We start from the raw sequence: 22165 nt of genomic DNA, 5'->3' as shown, positions 1-22165 counted from the left end.
GAGAAAAGGTACTTCGGTCCACTGGCGCAAAGTTTAACTAAGTAACGTACACCAGCCTAACAAAGTGTAAATCACCCTTTTGTAACCAAATTATATAGAAAATAAAATTTCCAAAAATAATTTAAGATTATAATGAGAATTTAAAAAAAAACGTGCCGAAATACCTAATTTCCGGCACATGACACTGAAAATATCATAAATTATTTTTATTATTGACAGTGTATAGTGATTAATTTAAATATTTTCATATTTATGATAAAGGTTTGAAATACATCGTGGTATGGCCACCGACCACAAGTTGTAGTTGAAGGTAGATGAATAATTGAAAGTTTGAAGTGAGAATTAGAAGATAGATTTTACAAACGATGTTGTGCATGAGGCAGATTGTAAGGGTATATTGAGGTTTAGGTAGAAACATAGGGAGAAAAGCGAGGTTAAATTTTAAAAAAAAAGGTTTGGGTGAGGCTGGGTATGAGGGTATAGAGCAGTTAAAGTAGAAGAAGAGGTAGCAGAGAGAGTTAAATGAGGTTAACATGATATTGAGTTATAAACAGGCAGGTAGGTTGGAGAGTTAGAACGAAGAGTTGGGTTTAAGTGTTAAAAGAAGTGGTAGACGGGAAAGGAAAAATGAAGAGAATGCTTCTAAGAAAAAGTGTGAGGGTATAGTGAGGTTGAGGCAGAAGGAAAGGTAGACGGCAGAGGTTGAATAAAGAGGGCGAGGGTGAAGAAGAGTGTGAGGGTACAGTGAGGTTGAGGTACGAGTGAGGGACACACGGAAGAGGGTGAAGGAATGAGAGTATAGTGGAAGAGAGGAGATGGCCCGTGCTGCAGATCCATCTGGTTCGACTACCTGGACGACGTGGAGGTGAGCGGGCTGAAGGCGTACCGCTACAGCGGCGGGGCAGGCATCGTGGACAACGGCACCCTGGACTCGGCCAACGACTGCTACTGCGGCGGCCGCTGCGTGCCGTCCGGGGTGCTGAACGTGTCTAGCTGTCGCTTCGGGTCGCCCGCCTTCGTGTCGTACCCGCACTTCCACCTGGCCGACCCCTACTACCTGCGCCAGGTGGACGGCATGCAGCCGGAGCCCGACAAGCACCGCTTCGACATCTCCATCGAGCCGGTGCGTGCTGCTGCCACACCTGCAGTCTGTCTGTGTGCTGCCTGCACTGCCTCTGGCTACACCCTGCAGTCTGTCTGTGGGTGCTACCTGCACTGCCTCTGGCTACACCCTGCAGTCTGTCTGTGTGCTACCTGCACTGCCTCTGGCTACACCCTGCAGTCTGTCTGTGTGCTACCTGCCCTGCCTCTGGCTGCACCCTGCAGTCTGTCTGTGGGTGTGTCACAGCACTGCTCATAAATCAGACCAAAGCAGATAGAAAGTTAATCATGCTAAATGCTACCAATTTTGTTATGTTGAGGCAGTGTAGGTAAATCAGATTAAATACATAAATATTGTCAACGATATTACACACTGCTGCAACAGTGGATCTTTTAGTTTCACAAGGACATGAGGAAAGAACAGAAACAAGGTGTGATTCCGTCTGAATATAATTACTCCATATTTATTTAAATGATAAAACTTATAACAGTTGAATGAGAGACAAAAGTATAAGAGGTATAAAATGTGTTAAAGTATAATTTCAATTACATAATTAAAAGAGCTCTCGCATTTGTTACAAATACAGGCCGGCCCTAAATTTCATTAAAGGTTTCACTTAATATAAATAAACAAACTCAATTAAATTGAAGAAAAAATACAAAGCGGCATAAACAATCCCTATTCAGATGGTGAAAGTCCAGAACGAAAGTTTTATATAGTTCTTATTTCTTCGAACATAGTTATTTAAATGTTGTTCCAAAAGGTTCATAAATATTGTAGGACCGGAGGTCTGATGTTCGCTGGCCGGATTTCAGTAGTCAACATGGTGTCAGGGCGCCTGTTTGTTGGAGAGGAAGTGTGCGAAAATGCGGCTAGGTCCGCATCTGGCTTTTGGACCCTGTCTGTGAACAGTCCGAATCAAACATGATCAGAACTGGTACACAGACAGTTAGCAAACTGGGCATAAAATGCCCACAAAAAGATAAGGGGAGTTCGGAGAATACAGCTGATAGTAACTCACCAGACAGGGAAGGGTCTGAAGAGTAGCACGTCCGGATATGAAGCTCGCGGAAACGCGGGAGTCACGGGCGTTTCCATAAATTCAAAAAAAAATTATTTAAAAAAAAAATAACTACTATGCTGTGTGTACTGTACAGACAGACTAAACTACTTAAAGAATTTATAGGGATGGCATCCCTTGTCTAATTGACTACATCGTCGGTTACAGCTGGACAGAAGTCTTGTTGTGCGTCTCGCCGATCCGCCTATAACCTAAAACAGTCTGTCTGGAATCGCGACGCGAAGTGTGCCCGGAACGGCCGCGTCTCGTAATTAAAAAGAATAACTCAATCAAAAGGGGGGGGGGAGACTTGGGCCGCCGGACCGAAAGGTTCCGAAGTTCTCCAAGTGGGAATCACAAAAAACTCCGAATTCGATATCTCTAAGTTGGTAGCACTGGCCGATTTTAGCGCTACCTGTTGAGGGGTGTCTGAAACAAAAAGGGATCGACTCGTCCGAGACGTCTGCTACTCTGCTACAGCCTGGGGCTAATGGCGCAGTCGGTGCTGCTCTCTGGTGGCCTACAGGGGATAGAGGAAGGTTAGCAATGTCGCCACCAGGTGTCGCGGGTGTTAGCTCCACTAGCTGGCGACAAGTGAATAAGTTACTATTTCTGCCGCTAGATGTCGTGTGTGGTCCATATTTGCACTTTTTTTCTGTGGCAAATCGTCCTTGAAATAGGCCATGGCCTGGCGAGTTCACGTCAGGGCAATGATCCTGGACTAAATTCTGAGAAACAAAGGGGGGGGACTGGGGGGTGAGGGTGGACAAAAAATGCAACAAGGCTGGGAAAGAGGGGCTCAGCGGGCCTCTAATAAATAGAGCTTGCAAGCCAGGAGCTGCTCAATGCCAATTTAGTCATGTAGGGAATTAATATTACAGACCATGGACGGGACTGCTAGCGGGAGAAATGTCATCCGGGCTGATAACGACGTCTTTAGACTTGCAAAAGATCAGATTGGCCCCTGAGAAAAGGTGCCTCGGGCCACTGTAGCAAAGTTTAACTAAGTAGAGTACACCAGCCTAACAACGTGTAAATCACCCTTTTGTAACCAAATTATATGAAAAATAAAATTTCCAGAAATAATTTTAAATTATAATAAAAATAAAAAAAAGTGCCGAAATACCTAATTTCCGGCACAGGTTATACCTGCACTGCCTCTAGCTACACCCTGCAGTCTGTCTGTGGGTGCTACCTGCCCTGCCTCTAGCAACACCCTGCAGTCTGCTATCTGGCCACGTCCCATCTGATCAGATGATCATATTCCTGAATCTGTTAAGCTTGTTTAAAGAGTAATCCAAAAACTTACACTAAAATGGACATATTAATGTCTTCAACTCAAAAGCCAACAAAATAGTTTTCACTATCCCCTGTTGGAACAACGGACAGTGACAGTGCTCATGTCTTAAAAGGAGCAGTCGTATTTATCCTCGGAGGCGCAAACATTAAAAAAAGAATTCATTTAAAAAACTATTTTCAACTCAGCTCTGCAAATATCTGGATTGCTACCCAGAATTTTTGATCATGAGCCTTAAACAACAATAACAGCAAATTTAAGTGCTTGCAATAGTAACAGATTGTTTTAAACTATAGACTTTATTGCAATTTTTATATTAAATTCAATATGTATTTCTTTGTTGAGTATAAGGGTGGCTGCATATGATGTTGGAGCCATCCCAGTAATTTTTAGTAGAATGTACTTCTGTGTTGATTTAAGAGTTCTAATAATGTGTGAGTTATTTAATTTATGGGCAAAAGTCTTTTGAGGTTCTTCGAATTCCGAATTTTTAATTTTTGAGGATTAAAATGGGAAATTTGCTCTCAAAACGGCAATTTTTCACTCAAAATAGGGAAATATTTATTTTTCAAATTTTGTGAGATTGTATGGCTGAATTTAAGAAAAAAAATTGGACATTTAGGCGAATTTTGGCATATTTTGAGAAATTGTTGACAATTTTTGAATGTGAAGGTTTAGGTCAAGGTCGAGATCATCCAAGATGACCATTGTGACGACATGATCCACTAATGCCGACCCCATCCTCCATCCTCAGCCAGAAGCCAGGGCTTGGATACCCATTTATATACTACTGACGTGGATTATATATATATGTGTGTGATCTTTGTGATCTTTGTTCTTCATAATTTGTTTTATGAAACTAGCTAACTTAGCATCAGTAAATACCCAATACTTTCAAAAATTTCGTGTTAAAATAAAATTATCATATTGTTATATTTCTTACCACTTGTTTGGAAAGTAGCCAAAGTACGACTGGTGGTGTTGTTGCAGACGACTGGCATACCTCTGGACGTGGCGGCTCGCTTCCAGATCAACATCCTGCTGGAGACCAGACCATATGTCACGTGAGTCTACCATCGTACTAGTGCTGCTTGAGTCTACCATCCCGCTAGTGCTGCTTGAGTCTACCATCTTGCTAGTGCTGCTTGAGTCAACCATCTTGCTAGTGCTGCTTGAGTCTACCATCGTGCTAGTTCTGCTTAAGTCTACCGATGTGCTAGTGCTTCTAGAGTCTACCATCCCGCTAGTCATCTTGTTAGCCATCTTGATCGCCATCTTGACAATCTGTAATTATTTAGCTAGAAATTCGAAAAAAATTCCAAAAATAAACAAAAAAATTACTCTTTAAAATATTGATTGATTCAATTCATTTATGTTCTTGGTTCGATCCTTGACTGATACGGAAAAAAAAAGTATTAATATTACCGTGAAAATGACAGGTTCGAGAAAAAACACGAAGGGCCAGGGGCTTGCTGGCGGGACCGGATCCACTCCTCTTCTCGCAGCCCATCCAGCACGACTCTTCGTTACACACACCCCTCCCCCGATCCCTTTTGTCACTACACAGCAACGAGACTTGAGGTACAGCTCGTTACACCTCACGGTTTCGAAGCTGGTGGTAGCTCGTAGATCGAAAGCTGCCAGTATTTGTTAGTCTGCACGAGTCTCTATTTGGGTTACACTTGCCAATGTACCACAGGTGCTGCTATTATTACTTGATTTTACAAAACAAAAAAAACTATAAATATGTGCTATTCTAATACAAACCTTATTAAATTCTCAGTCTGGTTAGTGTCTCGATGGCCATGTGGTTAAAGTCTTATCTTTCATGGTTCGAATCACCTCAATTCTAATGTATTTTGTATATAATTTTAAATTTAATGTGTCTACGAGGGTCATAACAACACTGGTAGGTAATGGATCATAAGCCTTACGTGCATGAGACAGAGCGATGCTGTCTCACTCTAGGAAAAAACAGCAGAATCAAATATGGCGAACATTACATCTTCCAAGTAGGCAACATCCAGTGAAAAAAACCCAGATGTAACCTTCAGCAGATGAAATCAAGATGGCGGTTGTGATGTCATAAGCCAAGATGGTGGCCTTAAGCAGACGAAAATAATTTGGCGGTTACAATGTCATGATTAAAAATGATGGGATCCAAGCTAATGGAAAGTTTCAGAACACAAAATGGTGGTCATGATTTCATAATTCCAAACTGCGGAATCAAAGATGTTTGCCAAAAAAAAGGCAAAGGCAAAGGTCAATTGTCAAGGTCAAGGTCAATGGTCATCAAGATGGCCACCGGGACATTACAATCTAAGATGGTGGACATCGTCTCCAGCTCCTCACCCAGAACTCAGTAGCCAGACATACAATTACATACTACTTGTGTCATCATGTTCTACCGAGAGCCGTCCATCTTCATCTCGGTGATGTAGTCAGGGTTTATGCATAGTTGTTGCCTGAGCACTCGTCATGTTCATCAGCAAGCTATGGTCAGGGTGTATGTGTGGTAGTAGTCAAAGTACTTGTCATGTTCATCAGCAAGCTATGGTCAGGGTGTATGTGTGGTTGTAGCCAAAGAACTTCTCATGTTCATCAGAAAGCTATGGTCAGGGTGTATGTGTTGTTGTAGCCAAAGCACATGACACATTCATCAGCAAGCTATGGTCAGGGTGTATGTGTGGTTGTAGCCAAAGCACGTCATGTTCATCAGCAAGCTATGGTCAGGGCATATGTGTGGTTGTAGCCAAAGCACGTCATTTTCATCAGCAAGCTATAGTCAGGGTGTATGTGTGTATGTCGCCTATGCACTATTCAGATTCATCAGCAAGCTATGGTCAGGGTGTATGTGTGGTTGTAGCCAAAGCACGTCATGTTCATCAGCAAGCTATGGTCACGGCATATGTATGGTTGTAGCCAAAGCACGTCATGGTCATTAGCAAGCTATGGTCAGGGTGTATGTGTGTATGTTGCCTATGCACTTGTCATGTTCATCAGCAAGCTATGGTCAGGGTGTATGTGTGTATGTCGCCTATGCACTATTCAGATTCATCAGCAAGCTATGGTCAGGGTGTATGTGTGGTTGTAGCCAAAGCACGTCATGTCCATTAGCAAGCTATGGTCAGGGCGTATGTATGGTTGTGGCCAAAGCACGTCATGTTCATCATCAAGCTATGGTCAGTGTGTATGAGTGGATGTTGCCCGAGCACTCAACAGACCCACGAGGTGACCGCGGTGTGTCCAGATTGTTCCGGCGAGTGCCGACCATCTTCTTCCCGGTGATGTGGTTCGAGCAGCGCGCCGCCATCACGCCCGACATGGCCTCGCAGATGAAGCTGCTGCTGCAGCTGCCCTCCTTTGGGCTGGCAACGTCGCTCGCCCTGCTGACTGTCGGCACGGTGCTGGTGGCCGCCACGCTGCTGTGCTGCGTCTGCTCGGGGCGTCACGGCGCTGCCGGCGACCACGCGTGAGTGCTGCACTGTCACTGTATCACTGTATCACTATATCACTGTATCGCTGTATCACTGTATCACTGTATCACTGTATCACTATATCACTGTATCACTGTATCACTGCCGGCCTGGCCATGTTGCTCGCCCTGCTGACTGTCGGCACGGCGCTGCTGGCGCCCACGCGTGAGTGCTGCACGCATTACACTACACTACACTATACTGTCACTGTGTCACTGTGTCACTGTATCACTGTAGCACTGCTGGTCTGGGCACAAAGCAACACCAACTCAACCATCACGTCTACCTCATTCAACTGCACTTTATCCATGTAACAAGTTAGTTTAACATTTTATACCTCAAATAAAGCAATTAATTAGATATTTAAAATGTTCATGCAAATCTGAATTCAATCTAGAAATTAAAAAGTTGTAGGTGTAGTACATGTATATCTAAAGGTTTTTAACGGATGTGTACAAAGCTCCATAAAGGATTGCTATATTGTGGTTTCACCAGCAGTTCTCTCGCCGAGTGACGTGGCGCAGGACCGAAACACCGGACAAGCAACCCAGCGGCCCCGGGTTCAAACCCCGGTCAGTTTTCCTTCATATCTGTTTCCCCTGGTTTCCTGTGGTCACCGCGGGCAAATGCTGGGATGCAAAAAATCATTAAATTGAAATGGTGCAGTCGATCAAACCGAAACTTCTTTCATTCAATAGAGAATGCCTGATAGTTTTAGGCTACAGTGACTCAACATGGGCTCCTCTAATTGAGATGCAAACATTGAGCTGGTAGACAACCTGTCTCTTACCTTGCAGTGTGTCTGATGAGAAGAACTCAACTGCCACTGTGATTTCACTGTCCCAGCCAGCAAATAATGCGGCCAGGTGGCACAAACACTTCGTCTTGGACATAACTCCAGAAATAAAAGCGCGTTGAAATGAAGTCCGGTGATTGCGGGGGCCATCTGCCCCACGACGCAGCATCGACACATGCACCACTGAGCCGTCACCAAGGGAGGTGTGTGTTTAGGCCATTCGAAATGAGCGGAGCATCATCTTGTTGAAGAGTGGAGTCGTTTGAATCTTCCAGTTGAGTCAGAAGCCACTAAGGAAGCTCATCGGGATAGGAACGACTTTTGAAAAACTTTTCAACGGGAAAGAAGGACACATGAATCATCCTCCCCAACGTTGCACAAAAAAGTTCACTTTCGAAGAATCTTTCTGATGCTAGTTGTTGACATTGGGATTTACTGTTCATAAAAAAGGTTCGTGGCATCTGTTCATTTTGCTACTCGTGTGTAATGTGGCCTAGTATCTTAAAATTAATCTCCAAAGCATTATGTGGCCATTGTCTACTCTCGTTAGCGCTTCGGAGCAGAATGGCGAATATACCTAGTGCCGAGACCAACTGGTGTCTGTGCGGTTTCATGCCCAAATATTGGCACGAGATTTTTGATACCTTTGTTTGAGAGATCTTTAATTCAACACTTGTTTGACTAGTTCACTTCTGAGGGCTCCGTGAAGATGATTCTCGAACATAGACCACATTGTTCTCAGGCACAGAGGGTCTACCACTAATCTTGCTTTGCAAATGTACCCTTTCTCTTTAAACGTCTTGAACCAGGTGTACAGGGATATTCAGGTGTTTGGTTATCGCGGGTTTCACTAGAGGAATAGGAAACCCTAACAAGGCAGGAAAGAATGGATGCGAGTGTGTCAGAATTAGGTGCCCAGAGGATTTCGTAAAAACAACATTTTATTAACAGCAAGGTTCTAACTAATAAATAGCTCATCTTCTTCTCGAACTGACATTGATCTTTTCAAGCGGCACCCCTGAGTGTTGGGGTGGAATACTCGTATTGGACGGCTATAACACAAAACACACAAAAATTAACCATCTGATAAATTATCAAGGCAAAACCCTTAATCAAGTCGCCTGCCTCGGCTCAAACTACGCTGCATACATCGTCAATCACAAAGTGTTTGCCTTAGATTTACTGGGTGAGCTTTACAGAAAGATTATGAACAATTGAACAAATAGAACAAAGACAATATTTCTAATCATATGCATAACTTATGTAATATCCGTAGAAGTTGGTTTAAAGTTTTTATTATGTCCATAAAATGTTTCGCCGTCACCCAAGTCACACGTATTCCCCGTTGTTATTCTTATCCCCATCGCGTCGTGACCTGTGTTCATACAGCAACTTATCTTGTGATGGTGGTATGTTTGCCGGTGTTCATTACATAGTGAGTACTCTGTCGACGTCAGTGTTCGCATTTACGTTTCGTTATGTTTCTGTAGCCCCCGCTCGCTCCCCCTTTGGAAGTTGCCTTTGCACTCGCCTATTACGACTTCTAACTTGAGACTTGAATTCAGAGTTTTATGCTTCTAAATCGACACTATCCTCCTTTTCTTGTCTCTATCAATGTTTATGACATGTAGAGGTCTCACCAAGATGAAGTCCATCGGGGTCTCTAGGCGGCGGCGACTCCACGATGTTGACAGCGTAGGGTGGCGAGCGGTGTCCGAGCAGCGCCGCGGCCTGCCTCGGAGAAGTCCCAGTTGTTCTGCCTCTCTTGACTCGAAACATGCCCTTTTATACTCGCTGGTCTCCTTCCCAGGCTAAAACAGAATAGTCTCGTACGTTTGGGGGAACGATGGTCGACTTCCTTTTCCGGCGAAGTGGCGAAATGGCGAAGTGGCGCGCAATCGATGACGCCCGACCGTTTCCGAAGAAGCCCGACCACCAGCCACAGCGTTCAAAGGCTCCGCGCTCTTGTGTTGCGCGGGTGGCATCCACAGACTGTTAAAGGCACTGTCGATTCTGAGTGTGTACGTAGGTACACACGTTACATGGTTTCACATTGAAATGTGTACGGAATTCACATTTCACAACATTCACCGAATACTTCTCGCTAACTTAAGCTCGCAAAGAGTTCTCTGCTGTAGAATAGGGACCATTATACGCAATAGCTTCTCCTATCGGCAGCCACAATGAAATATGAAATATTTGTATAGAAAACTTCCAGAGGTCCTCTACTGATTGAATGAAGTTTCAAGTAAATCGGCGGCACTGTTTCGTTTTTATGATCTTTTGATAATGTATAGATCATTAATACTCATACAGTATTTTTACAATGATGCCTATAGTGTATTTCGTTACACATGTGATAGATTATTTATACAGATACATATATGACCTTTATATAACAATAATTATCAAATTGACAAACACAAGCTAAACACTTGCTATTGCTGATTTCGTGCAAACCAATGTACCTCCGGAGGCAGTGGATTGTGAATCAGGATTCGTGATTTGCATCCTTTGCCCCCTGACGTCGCCTCTTCCCCCAAATTCCCCGAAAATTTCCCTATTTTTCCCCAAATTTCCTAGAAAGTTTCCATTTTTTTTAACAAAATTACTTTTTCACCCATCAATTGTCCCATTTTACCACATATTTTCCCTATTTTTTTTTTTCATTCCTCCATTTTCTAAGTCTCTACACATATACACAAAGCGGTTTGGTATTCCCTATTACTTCACCAGATAACCCACCCAACAAACCTCTAGGGATATAGAATATACTTTTTGATTGGTCGATTCATCCATGAAATATAATGTCATTATTTATTAATTTGGGGAGAATGAGATTCGTAATGGATAGCACAATTAAGATTTATTACAGTTTTATTGCAGTACCGGCACTATGGCCCTGATGGAGAGTGTAGGAAGAGATCACATTGCATGATGATGATAATGTTATGAATAGTTGTAATGGGAATGGGAGGAAGAGTACTGTGATGAAGAGGAGGAGGACTATAATGATGAATGTTTAAGCAGGCACGGCCGGAGATCTGGCAGTGTGATCTAGTGGTCAAGCTTGCCACAATATATGAAGCTATGTAGGTGTGTGTACCAAGGAAATGTGCTGTTGCAGGCTGGACAAGAAGTTAGCGGAAGAGGCTGTGTTCGAGGGCCACGTGATCTCGCCGCTACTTGGCAAGAAGGCCAGTTTGGAGATCTGGCAGTGTGATCTCGTGGTCAAGCTTGCCACAATATATCAAGCTATGTAGGTGTGTGTACCAAGGAAATGTGCTGTTGCAGGCTGGACAAGAAGTTAGCGGGAGAGGCTGTGTTCGAGGGCCACGTGATCTCGCCGCTACTTGGCAAGAAGGCCAGTTTGGAGATCTGGCAGTGTGATCTCGTGGTCAAGCTTGCCACAATATATCAAGCTATGTAGGTGTGTGTACCAAGGAAATGTGCTGTTGCAGGCTGGACAAGAAGTTAGCGGGAGAGGCTGTGTTCGAGGGCCTCGTGATCTCGCCGCTAATTGGCAAGAAGGCCAGTTTGGAGATCTGGCAGTGTGATCTCGTGGTCAAGCTTGCCACAATATATCAAGCTATGTAGGTGTGTGTACCAAGGAAATGTGCTGTTACAGGCTGAACAAGAAGTTAGCGGGAGAGGCTGTGTTCGAGGGCCACGTGATCTCGCCGCTACTTGGCAAGAAGGCCAGTTTGGAGATCTGGCAGTGTGATCTCGTGGTCAAGCTTGCCACAATATATCAAGCTATGTAGGTGTGTGTACCAAGGAAATGTGCTGTTGCAGGCTGGACAAGAAGTTAGCGGGAGAGGCTGTGTTCGAGGGCCACGTGATCTCGCCGCTACTTGGCAAGAAGGCCAGTTTGGAGATCTGGCAGTGTGATCTCGTGGTCAAGCTTGCCACAATATATCAAGCTATGTAGGTGTGTGTACCAAGGAAATGTGCTGTTGCAGGCTAGACAAGAAGTTAGCGGGAGAGGCTGTGTTCGAGGGCCACGTGATCACACCGCTACTTGGCAAGAAGGCCAGTTTGGAGATCTGGCAGTGTGATCTCGTGGTCAAGCTTGCCACAATATATCAAGCTATGTAGGTGAATGTACCAAGGAAATGTGCTGTTGCAGGCTGGACAAGAAGTTAGCGGGAGAGGCTGTGTTCGAGGGCCACGTGATCTCGCCGCTACTTGGCAAGAAGGCCAGTTTGGAGATCTGGCAGTGTGATCTCGTGGTCAAGCTTGCCACAATATATCAAGCTATGTAGGTGTGTGTACCAAGGAAATGTGCTGTTGCAGGCTGGACAAGAAGTTAGCGGGAGAGGCTGAGTTCGAGGGCCACGTGATCTCGCCACTACTTGGCAAGAAGGCCAGTTTGGAGATCTGGCAGTGTGATCTCGTGGTCAAGCTTGCCACAATATATCAAGCTATGTAGGTGTGTGTACCAAGAAAATGTGCTGTTGCAGGCTGGACAAGAAGTTAGCGGGAGAGGCTGTGTTCGAAGGCCACGTGATCTCGCCGCTACTTGGCAAGAAGGCCAGTTTGGAGATCTGGCAGTATGATCTCGTGGTCAAGTTTGCCACAATATATCAAGCTATGTAGGTGTGTGTACCAAGGAAATGTGCTGTTGCAGGCTGGACAAGAAGTTAGCGGGAGAGGCTGTGTTCGAGGGCCACGTGATCTCGCCGCTGCTTGGCAAGAAGGCCAGTTTGGAGATCTGGCAGTGTGATCTCGTGGTCAAGCTTGCCACAATATATCAAGCTATGTAGGTGTGTGTACCAAGGAAATGTGCTGTTGCAGGCTGGACAAGAAGTTAGCGGGAGAGGCTGTGTTCGAGGGCCACGTGATCTCGCCGCTACTTGGCAAGAAGGCCAGTTTGGAGATCTGGCAGTGTGATCTCGTGGTCAAGCTTGCCACAATATATCAAGCTATGTAGGTGTGTGTACCAAGGAAATGTGCTGTTGCAGGCTGGACAAGAAGTTAGCGGGAGAGGCTGAGTTCGAGGGCCACTTGATCTCGCCACTACTTGGCAAGAAGGCCAGTTTGGAGATCTGGCAGTGTGATCTCGTGGTCAAGCTTGCCACAATATATCAAGCTATGTAGGTGTGTGTACCAAGAAAATGTGCTGTTGCAGGCTGGACAAGAAGTTAGCGGGAGAGGCTGTGTTCGAAGGCCACGTGATCTCGCCGCTACTTGGCAAGAAGGCCAGTTTGGAGATCTGGCAGTGTGATCTCGTGGTCAAGTTTGCCACAATATATCAAGCTATGTAGGTGTGTGTACCAAGGAAATGTGCTGTTGCAGGCTGGACAAGAAGTAAGCGGGAGAGGCTGTGTTCGAGGGCCACGTGATCACGCCGCTACTTGGCAAGAAGGCCAGTTTGGATATCTGGCAGTGTGATCTCGTGGTCAAGCTTGCCACAATATATCAAGCTATGTAGGTGTGTGTACTAAGGAAATGTGCTGTTGCAGGCTGGACAAGAAGTTAGCGGGAGAGGCTGTGTTCGAGGGCCACGTGATCTCTCCGCTGCTTGGCAAGAAGGCCAGTTTGGAGATCTGGCAGTGTGATCTCGTGGTCAAGCTTGCCACAATATATCAAGCTATGTAGGTGTGTGTACCAAGGAAATGTGCTGTTGCAGGCTGGACAAGAAGTTAGCGGGAGAGGGTGTGTTCGAGGGCCATGTGATCTCGCCGCTGCTTGGCAAGAAGGCCAGTTTGGAGATCTGGCAGTGTGATCTCGTGGTCAAGCTTGCCACAATATATCAAGCTATGTAGGTGTGTGTACCAAGGAAATGTGCTGTTGCAGGCTGGACAAGAAGTTAGCGGGAGATGCTGTGTTCGAGGGCCACGTGATCTCGCCGCTGCTTGGCAAGAAGGCCAGTTTGGAGATCTGGCAGTGTGATCTCGTGGTCAAGCTTGCCACAATATATCAAGCTATGTAGGTGTGTGTACCAAGGAAATGTGCTGTTGCAGGCTGGACAAGAAGTTAGCGGGAGAGGCTGTGTTCGAGGGCCACTCGATCTCGCCGCTACTTGGCAAGAAGGCCAGTTTGGAGATCTGGCAGTGTGATCTCGTGGTCAAGCTTGCCACAATATATCAAGCTATGTAGGTGTGTGTACCAAGGAAATGTGCTGTTGCAGGCTGGACAAGAAGTTAGCGGGAGAGGGTGTGTTCGAGGGCCATGTGATCTCGCCGCTGCTTAACAAGAAGGCCAGTTAGGAGATCTGGCAGTGTGATCCCGTGGTAAAGCTTGCCACACTATATCAAGCTATGTAGGTGTGTGTACCAAGGAAATGTGCTGTTGCAGGCTGGACAAGAAGTTAGCGGGAGAGGCTGTGTTCGAGGGCCACGTGATCTCGCCGCTACTTGGCAAGAAGGAAAGTTTGGAGATCTCGCAGTGTGATCTAGTGGTCAAGCTTGCCACAATATATCAAGCTATTATGTAGGTGTGTGTACCAAGGAAATGTGCTGTTACAGGCTGGACAAGAAGTTAGCGGGAGAGGCTGTGTTCGAAGGCCACGTGATCTCGCCGCTACTTGGCAAGAAGACCAGTTTGGAGATCTGGCAGTGTGATCTCGTGGTCAAGCTTGCCACAATATATCAAGCTATGTAGGTGTGTGTACCAAGGAAATGTGCTGTTGCAGGCTGGACAAGAAGTTAGAGGGAGAGGCTGTGTTCGAGGGCCACGTGATCTCGCCGCTGCTTGGCAAGAAGGCCAGTTTGGAGATCTGGCAGTGTGATCTCGTGGTCAAGCTTGCCACAATATATCAAGCTATGTAGGTGTGTGTACCAAGGAAATGTGCTGTTGCAGGCTGGACAAGAAGTTAGCGGCAGAGGTTGTGTTCGAGGGCCACGTGATCTCGCCGCTACTTGGCAAGAAGGCCAGTTTGGAAATCTGGCAGTGTGATCTCGTGGTCAAGCTTTCCACAATATATCAAGCTATGTAGGTGTGTGTACCAAGGAAATGTGCTGTTGCAGGCTGGACAAGAAGTTAGCGGGAGAGGCTGTGTTCGAGGGCCACGTGATCTCGCCGCTACTTGTCAAGAAGGCCAGTTTGGAGATCTGGCAGTGTGATCTCGTGGTCAAGCTTGCCACAATATATCAAGCTATGTAGGTGTGTGTACCAAGGAAATGTGCTTTTGCAGGCTGGACAAGAAGTTAGCGGGAGAGGCTGTGTTCGAAGGCCACGTGATCTCGCCGCTACTTGGCAAGAAGGCCAGTTTGGAGATCTGGCAGTGTGATCTCGTGGTCAAGCTTGCCACAATATATCAAGCTATGTAGGTGTGTGTACCAAGGAAATGTGCTGTTGCAGGCTGGACAAGAAGTTAGCGGGAGATGCTGTGTTCGAGGGCCACGTGATCTCGCCGCTGCTTGGCAAGAAGGCCAGTTTGGAGATCTGGCAGTGTGATCTCGTGGTCAAGCTTGCCACAATATATCAAGCTATGTAGGTGTGTGTACCAAGGAAATGTGCTGTTGCAGGCTGGACAAGAAGTTAGCGGGAGAGGCTGTGTTCGAGGGCCACGTGATCTCGCCGCTACTTGGCTAGAAGGCCAGTTTGGAGATCTGGCAGTGTGATCTCGTGGTCAAGCTTGAAAAATATATATAGCTATGTAGGTGTGTGTACCAAGGAAATGTGCTGTTGCAGGCTGGACAAGAAGTTAGCGGGAGAGGCTGTGTTCGAGGGCCACGTGATCTCGCCGCTACTTGGCAAGAAGGCCAGTTTGGAGATCTGGCAGTGTGATCTCGTGGTCAAGCTTGCCACAATATATTAAGCTATGTAGGTGTGTGTACCAAGGAAATGTGCTGTTGCAGGCTGGACAAGAAGTTAGCGGGAGAGGCTGTGTTCGAGGGCCACGTGATCTCGCCGCTACTTGGCAAGAAGGCCAGTTTGGAGATCTGGCAGTGTGATCTCGTGGTCAAGCTTGCCACAATATATCAAGCTATGTAGGTGTGTGTACCAAGGAAATGTGCTGTTGCAGGCTGGACAAGAAGTTAGCGGGAGAGGCTGTGTTCGAGGGCCACGTGATCTCGCCGCTGCTTGGCAAGAAGGCCAGTTTAGGGATCTGGCAGTGTGATCTCGTGGTCAAGCTTGCCACAATATATCAAGCTATGTAGGTGTGTGTACCAAGGAATTGTGCTGTTGCAGGCTGGACAAGAAGTTAGCGGGAGAGGCTGTGTTCGAGGGCCACGTGATCTCGCCGCTACTTGGCAAGAAGGCCAGTTTGGAGATCTGGCAGTGTGATCTCGTGGTCAAGCTTGCCACAATATATCAAGCTATGTAGGTGTGTGTACCAAGGAAATGTGCTGTTGCAGGCTGGACAAGAAGTTAGCGGCAGAGACTGTGTTCGAGGGCCACGTGATCTCGCCGCTGCTTGGCAAGAAGGCCAGTTTGGAGATCTGGCAGTGTGATCTCGTGGTCAAGCTTGCCACAATATATCAAGCTATGTAGGTGTGTGTACCAAGGAAATGTGCTGTTGCAGGCTGGACAAGAAGTTAGCGGGAGAGGCTGTGTTCGAGGGCCACGTGATCTCACCGCTACTTGGCAAGAAGGCCAGTTTGGAGATCTGGCAGTGTGATCTCGTGGTCAAGCTTGCCACAATATATCAAGCTATGTAGGTGTGTGTACCAAGGAAATGTGCTGTTGCAGGCTGGACAAGAAGTTAGCGGCAGAGGCTGTGTTCGAGGGCCACGTGATCTCGCCGCTGCTTGGCAAGAAGGCCAGTTTGGATATCTGGCAGTGTGATCTCGTGGTCAAGCTTGCCACAATATATCATGCTATGTAGGTGTGTGTACCAAGGAAATGTGCTGTTGCAGTCTGGACAAGAAGTTAGCGGGAGAGGCTGTGTTCGAGGGTCACGTGATCTCGCCGCTACTTGGCAAGAAGGCCAGTTTGGAGATCTGGCAGTGTGATCTCGTGGTCAATCTTGCCACAATATATCAAGCTATGTAGGTGTGTGTACCAAGGAAATGTGCTGTTGCAGGCTGGACAAGAAGTTAGCGGGAGAGGCTGTGTTCGAGGGCCACGTGATCTCGCCGCTGCTTGGCAAGAAGGCCAGTTTGGAGATCTGGCAGTGTGATCTCGTGGTCAAGCTTGCCACAATATATCAAGCTATGTAGGTGTGTGTACCAAGGAAATGTGCTGTTGCAGGCTGGACAAGAAGTTAGCGGGAGAGGCTGTGTTCGAAGGCCACGTGATCTCGCCGCTACTTGGCAAGAAGGCCAGTTTGGAGATCTGGCAGTGTGATCTCGTGGTCAAGCTTGCCACAATATATCAAGCTATGTAGGTGTGTGTACCAAGGAAATGTGCTGTTGCAGGCTGGACAAGAAGTTAGCGGGAGAGGCTGTGTTCGAGGGCCACGTGATGTCGCCGCTGCTTGGCAAGAAGGCCAGTTTGGAGATCTGGCAGTGTGATCTCGTGGTCAAGCTTGCCACAATATATCAAGCTATGTAGGTGTGTGTACCAAGGAAATGTGCTGTTGCAGGCTGGACAAGAAGTTAGCGGGAGAGGCTGTGTTCGAGGGCCACGTGATTTCGCCGCTACTTGGCTAGAAGGCCAGTTTGGAGATCTGGCAGTGTGATCTCGTGGTCAAGCTTGCCACAATATATGAAGCTATGTAGGTGTGTGTACCAAGGAAATGTGCTGTTGCAGGCTGGACAAGAAGTTAGCGGGAGAGGCTGTGTTCGAGGGCCACGTGATCTCGCCGCTACTTGGCAAGAAGGCCAGTTTGGAGATCTGGCAGTGTGATCTCGTGGTCAAGCTTGCCACAATATATCAAGCTATGTAGGTGTGTGTACCAAGGAAATGTGCTGTTGCAGGCTGGACAAGAAGTTAGCGGGAGAGGCTGTGTTCGAAGGCCACGTGATCTCGCCGCTACTTGGCAAGAAGGCCATTTTGGAGATCTGGCAGTGTGATCTCGTGGTCAAGCTTGCCACAATATATCAAGCTATGTAGGTGTGTGTACCAAGGAAATGTGCTGTTGCAGGCTGGACAAGAAGTTAGCGGCAGAGGCTGTGTTCGAGGGCCACGTGATCTCGCCGCTGCTTGGCAAGAAGGCCAGTTTGGAGATCTGGCAGTGTGATCTCGTGGTGAAGCTTGCCACAATATATCAAGCTATGTAGGTGTGTGTACCAAGGAAATGTGCTGTTGCAGGCTGGACAAGAAGTTAGCGGGAGAGGCTGTGTTCGAGGACCACGTGATCTCGCCGCTACTTGGCAAGAAGGCCAGTTTGGAGATCTGGCAGTGTGATCTCGTGGTCAAGCTTGCCACTATATATCAAGCTATGTAGGTGTGTGTACCAAGGAAATGTGCTGTTGCAGGCTGGACAAGAAGTTAGCGGGAGAGGCTGTGTTCGAGGGCCACGTGATCTCGCCGCTGCTGGGCAAGAAGGCCCGGCCGGAGGTCTCGCAGATTGGCCGCACGTAGCGACTCCTGAAGGCGCTCAGAGGGCACCACCATCGATGAAACTGTTCCTGCTACGAGGGACTGCTGTCAATTGCCTTGCAGAATGTTCCTGCTGCCTTGTAAGCCTTCTGTTGTCCCTCCCTGCTCATGTTCCTCGGAGTGTGTTCACACGCGACTGGTGAGCCCAAGAAGCTCGCTACTACTCTGCGTGCAGTCCGACTCTTTGGGAGCAGGTGTGATATAACAAGTGCTCTCTAGTACCTACCCTAACTGGGAAAACATGTTTTTAACTCTTTTGTGTGATTGAAACATGTTGTACGAATATGTTCACATAAAGAGGTGACTGCGAAAGACTTTACTTTTTCATGCAACAGATTTTTGTCATGCGAAACATGTTCAGGTGCCAAATCAATATGTGTTCATGATGTCTGTAGAAGGTTGACTGAAGACGTGTAGTCCTTTTACATTCAGTGTTAAAGTTGCTTATTGTCTATTTGCATCAATTTTATTGTCTTTTATGTTCATCTACATATTTAACAACTTTCTGTACTGGAATAATTATCTAGAAAGTTATTTAACTTATTTTTACTTAATATTTCTCATCTGACATTTAAATTTTTAAAATAAAAAACAAGCAATTTTTTAACTTTTAATAGTACCTATACATTTTTTAAAACACTATAAGACAGTATGTTCGATGTGTGATTTCATAAAAATGTATTGATCCTAAAAAAAATTTTCTAAATATATATGTCTGGAGAAAAATATTCTAAAAATTTTAAGTGTGTGTATATATATATATACACACACACACACACACACACACACACACACACACTTAAAATTTTCCGCCTTAAAAAAAAAATATTTTTCGAGGAAAACTTTCACCTGAGGAGCAAATAAAACAAAAACATTTTGTTTAGTGGTAATTCAATTTATAAGTAAGTATGTACCTACGATAGAGTGTTATATCAAATGAGCGTGAGTAGAAGCTTGTGTTTTTTAACGTTTATGTGAAATGTAAAAATGTTTTGTCTTTTAATATAAAATGAGATATCGAAACCTAAGTGCCATATACAATTGTATAACAAATAAAATACAAAGTTTTTTGACACACTATTTTATGTACAGAATGAAAATGTTCGCCTTAAAATTAAGATATGGTAAATATATATCCAATGTACGTTTGTTATTTTTGTAACGTTCAAATTGAATGTTAAAATTAAATATTTTCGTTTTAATTTTGTGTATCATTAATTGTTCACTGAAAATATGTGTATTCACAATGTTTATAACAGGTAAGTAGTACTATAAATATTACTCGAAAAACCATACATATATATTTTTTTTCTCTTGGTTAAACAAAAACGTTACTACCACTTCTTTTTTTAAGGATTTGTGTAGATATCCAAAGGTATCATTTCTGATTTCAGTATTCTATGATAGTACCCAAAAAAAATTATTATATTCTTTGAAAAATGAAATGGTATCATGGATTAAAATTTACTAACAACCCTTTGAAAACCTACCTTTTTAAAACTGTGCTCATTACTGCATTCTGGTCAATAAAAAAGCATGTAAGGACAACAGTAAACAGTTTAGCAGAGCAATCTGCTTTATTTATTCACCCTTTTCTAAAGTTTGATGTTGAAAGTGTCAGCTTTAGAGTTTTACATTTTATTTCACGTTCTCCACCATAAGAATAAGCTTACAATTAATTGTGTTGTATGAAATATCTTTAGGGTTCCACATGTATGTAGACCTACATGGCTACAAATGAGAAAATTTAAATTATACAATTGATGTGTTCAAGGGTGTCGCCAGGGTGGCAGTTGCCCCCCCCCCCCCCCACCACCCCCCCCCCCCTAGAACCTTAGAGATATAAAATAGTGTAGCAAAATGCAAACAAAAATACATACTTTTCCCACAACTGGCCATCCCCCCCCCCCCCCCCCCCCCCCGCTTGGATATCGGCTGGCCATTGGCTGACGACGCCCTTGGATGTGTTGAGTTTTCAGTTCATTTTAGCAGTGAATATAAATAACAAGTAAGTTGTAAGGGACCTAAATCGAATGTGGAAAAATGATAAATATAACAATATAACAAACACTTTAATTTAATGTATATGAAATATTCATTAAATCTTTATTTTAATATTGTGCAAATAAAAAATTTTCATATGTGTATATATATATATATATATTTATATATATATATAATGATTTAAAACATATTTGACAAAAATGGTTTTCAATGAAGAATCTCTTGAAAAACTACATTGTGTGGTAATTGTCTCTGGTCATTTAATAATCTTCCATCTGTGAATTCGATTCAATATACACAAGGGTGGTAAACATATTGGCAGTGCGATTTGTACGAAGGTGCTCAATTGAATAGAGTTCACAACAACAATAGTTGTTCAAATATGCCTACACATCTATACGCGATCAATTTTATCATATTATTAACGCTGTATAATTGATACAGCCCTGATTAACTAAGTCACGGTTCGCTACTTTATCACTGAAAAATGCTGAAACTATCAGCCTCGTCAAAATATGACGCTATGCCCCCATGCATATTGTCTTTGCACCACGGACTTGGCAGGAATTCTGGGAGGAACAGGTTAGCAAAGAGCAATGAAAATGTTACACGGTAAGCACATGAAAACAGAATTGACACTGCGTCACAGAGTTATCACGAGATGGCATTGTATTCGTCTCGTCAAACTAGTGGCGCCGTTGCGTGGCGAGCAGGGAAAGCAATTATCCATTCATGAAACAAGATACTCGCTTCCTTCTTGTGTTATCTGAGGTCATGATTACTGGCTTGGGATTTGGCATTAGCCAGGAGTGTATGGAGTAGCTGTCGCTGACAGAACTCATACAGCATTTCATATCATTCGGAGTGCTATAAAATTGTTAGTGACTTTGGTAAACTATTCATGCATCAGTTATCTATTGCATGTGTCCCATGGGGGGGGGGGGGAGGGGGAGTGTTTTACGCTTTAATCTTACTGGTATTTTCATAGGTATTAAAAATTAAAAATTCACAATTAGAATTTTCCAGGATAATCTGTTCAGGGTTAGTGATCTTTATGGGACTAGAAGAAATCATGTTATACTTTGCCGTCACCCGCGGTCCAGGAATCGAGACCCGGGGCGGTCCTACTGGTTTTCAGTGGCTCTAAAGGAAATCTCCGGCGGGCGCCAGGTTAATTCGAGAATTAACCGAGGTGGTCGTGGGTTTTTTGCCCCTGCGTGTGCCACTAGGATCGACGACTGTTGATGGTGGGAGGGAGTCCCTACTTCTAATAAGCACTGGCCCTAAACAGTATACAGGACTGTTTCCTAATTGTCCAGGAGGCGTTTACGAAATAAAGAAACGGTATTTAGTTTCTGGTTTTTAATCTCGCATCTCACATAGTGTGGATAGCAGCACAAGTTACACAATTACACTTGACAAAAACACGTTGGCACTACATACACTCGCACTGATAATTAATTACGTACTACATGTTACATTGCGGCACTCGCAAACAAGGTCCCTACAATGATTTTTGGGTCGACGAAGAGTTTGGGTGGATTAACAGCCACTCCCGTAATAAGCTGTAGATATATTCGTGCCCGGGCTCACCTGTGTGAGTCGCGGGACCATGACGATGATATTAAATGGCAAAGTCTATAAGGTTGTTGTCGGCAGGTGTATCCTCGACGAATTACGCGAGTTCTGTTCGCGGGAATCGGCCCGGACCGTAAGATGACTGCGTCGCGAACCTTTGTTCCGCGAAGAGCAAAAATTTAAGCGGCCGGAATAAGCCCTGCACCGGAAAAAGGCGCGGGGACACGCGGGGAAATAAAAGAGGAAAGGGTTTTAGCGAATTAAAATAGTTCCAGGATGACGAATCAGAAGTACAACGGTTCAAGTCTCCCCGCGGGATCACACGTTCGCCCCGGCCCGTGAGTAAAACTCTACTGCCGCTTTGTGCCGGCGCGGCGTAGGAGGGGAGGAAGTTTCATGACGCGCAAAACTTTCTTAT

The 22165-nt window shown here is 45.1% G+C and overlaps 1 protein-coding gene across 2 annotated transcripts in view; it reads left to right on the top strand.

The window, feature by feature from the left end:
- LOC134538532 (protein peste-like) overlaps positions 1-19367 on the top strand; it is a 155158-nt gene extending 135791 nt beyond the window's left edge. The window contains exons 7-10 of one of the 2 annotated variants that reach the window (XM_063379936.1): positions 832-1123; positions 4450-4523; positions 6710-6931; positions 18042-19367. In XM_063379936.1, coding sequence (XP_063236006.1) covers positions 832-1123; positions 4450-4523; positions 6710-6931; positions 18042-18147 — 694 coding nt within the window. In that variant the 3' untranslated portion in view covers positions 18148-19367. The remainder of the gene's footprint in view (positions 1-831; positions 1124-4449; positions 4524-6709; positions 6932-18041) is intronic. The other variant, XM_063379937.1, reaches the window with a different exon arrangement.
- Positions 19368-22165: the final 2798 nt, after the last annotated feature.

This window comes from Bacillus rossius, chromosome 13 (assembly GCF_032445375.1).
Source record: "Bacillus rossius redtenbacheri isolate Brsri chromosome 13, Brsri_v3, whole genome shotgun sequence".
Taxonomy (NCBI): Eukaryota; Metazoa; Arthropoda; class Insecta; order Phasmatodea; family Bacillidae; genus Bacillus; species Bacillus rossius.
This window is presented reverse-complemented; position numbering and strand designations above follow the sequence as displayed.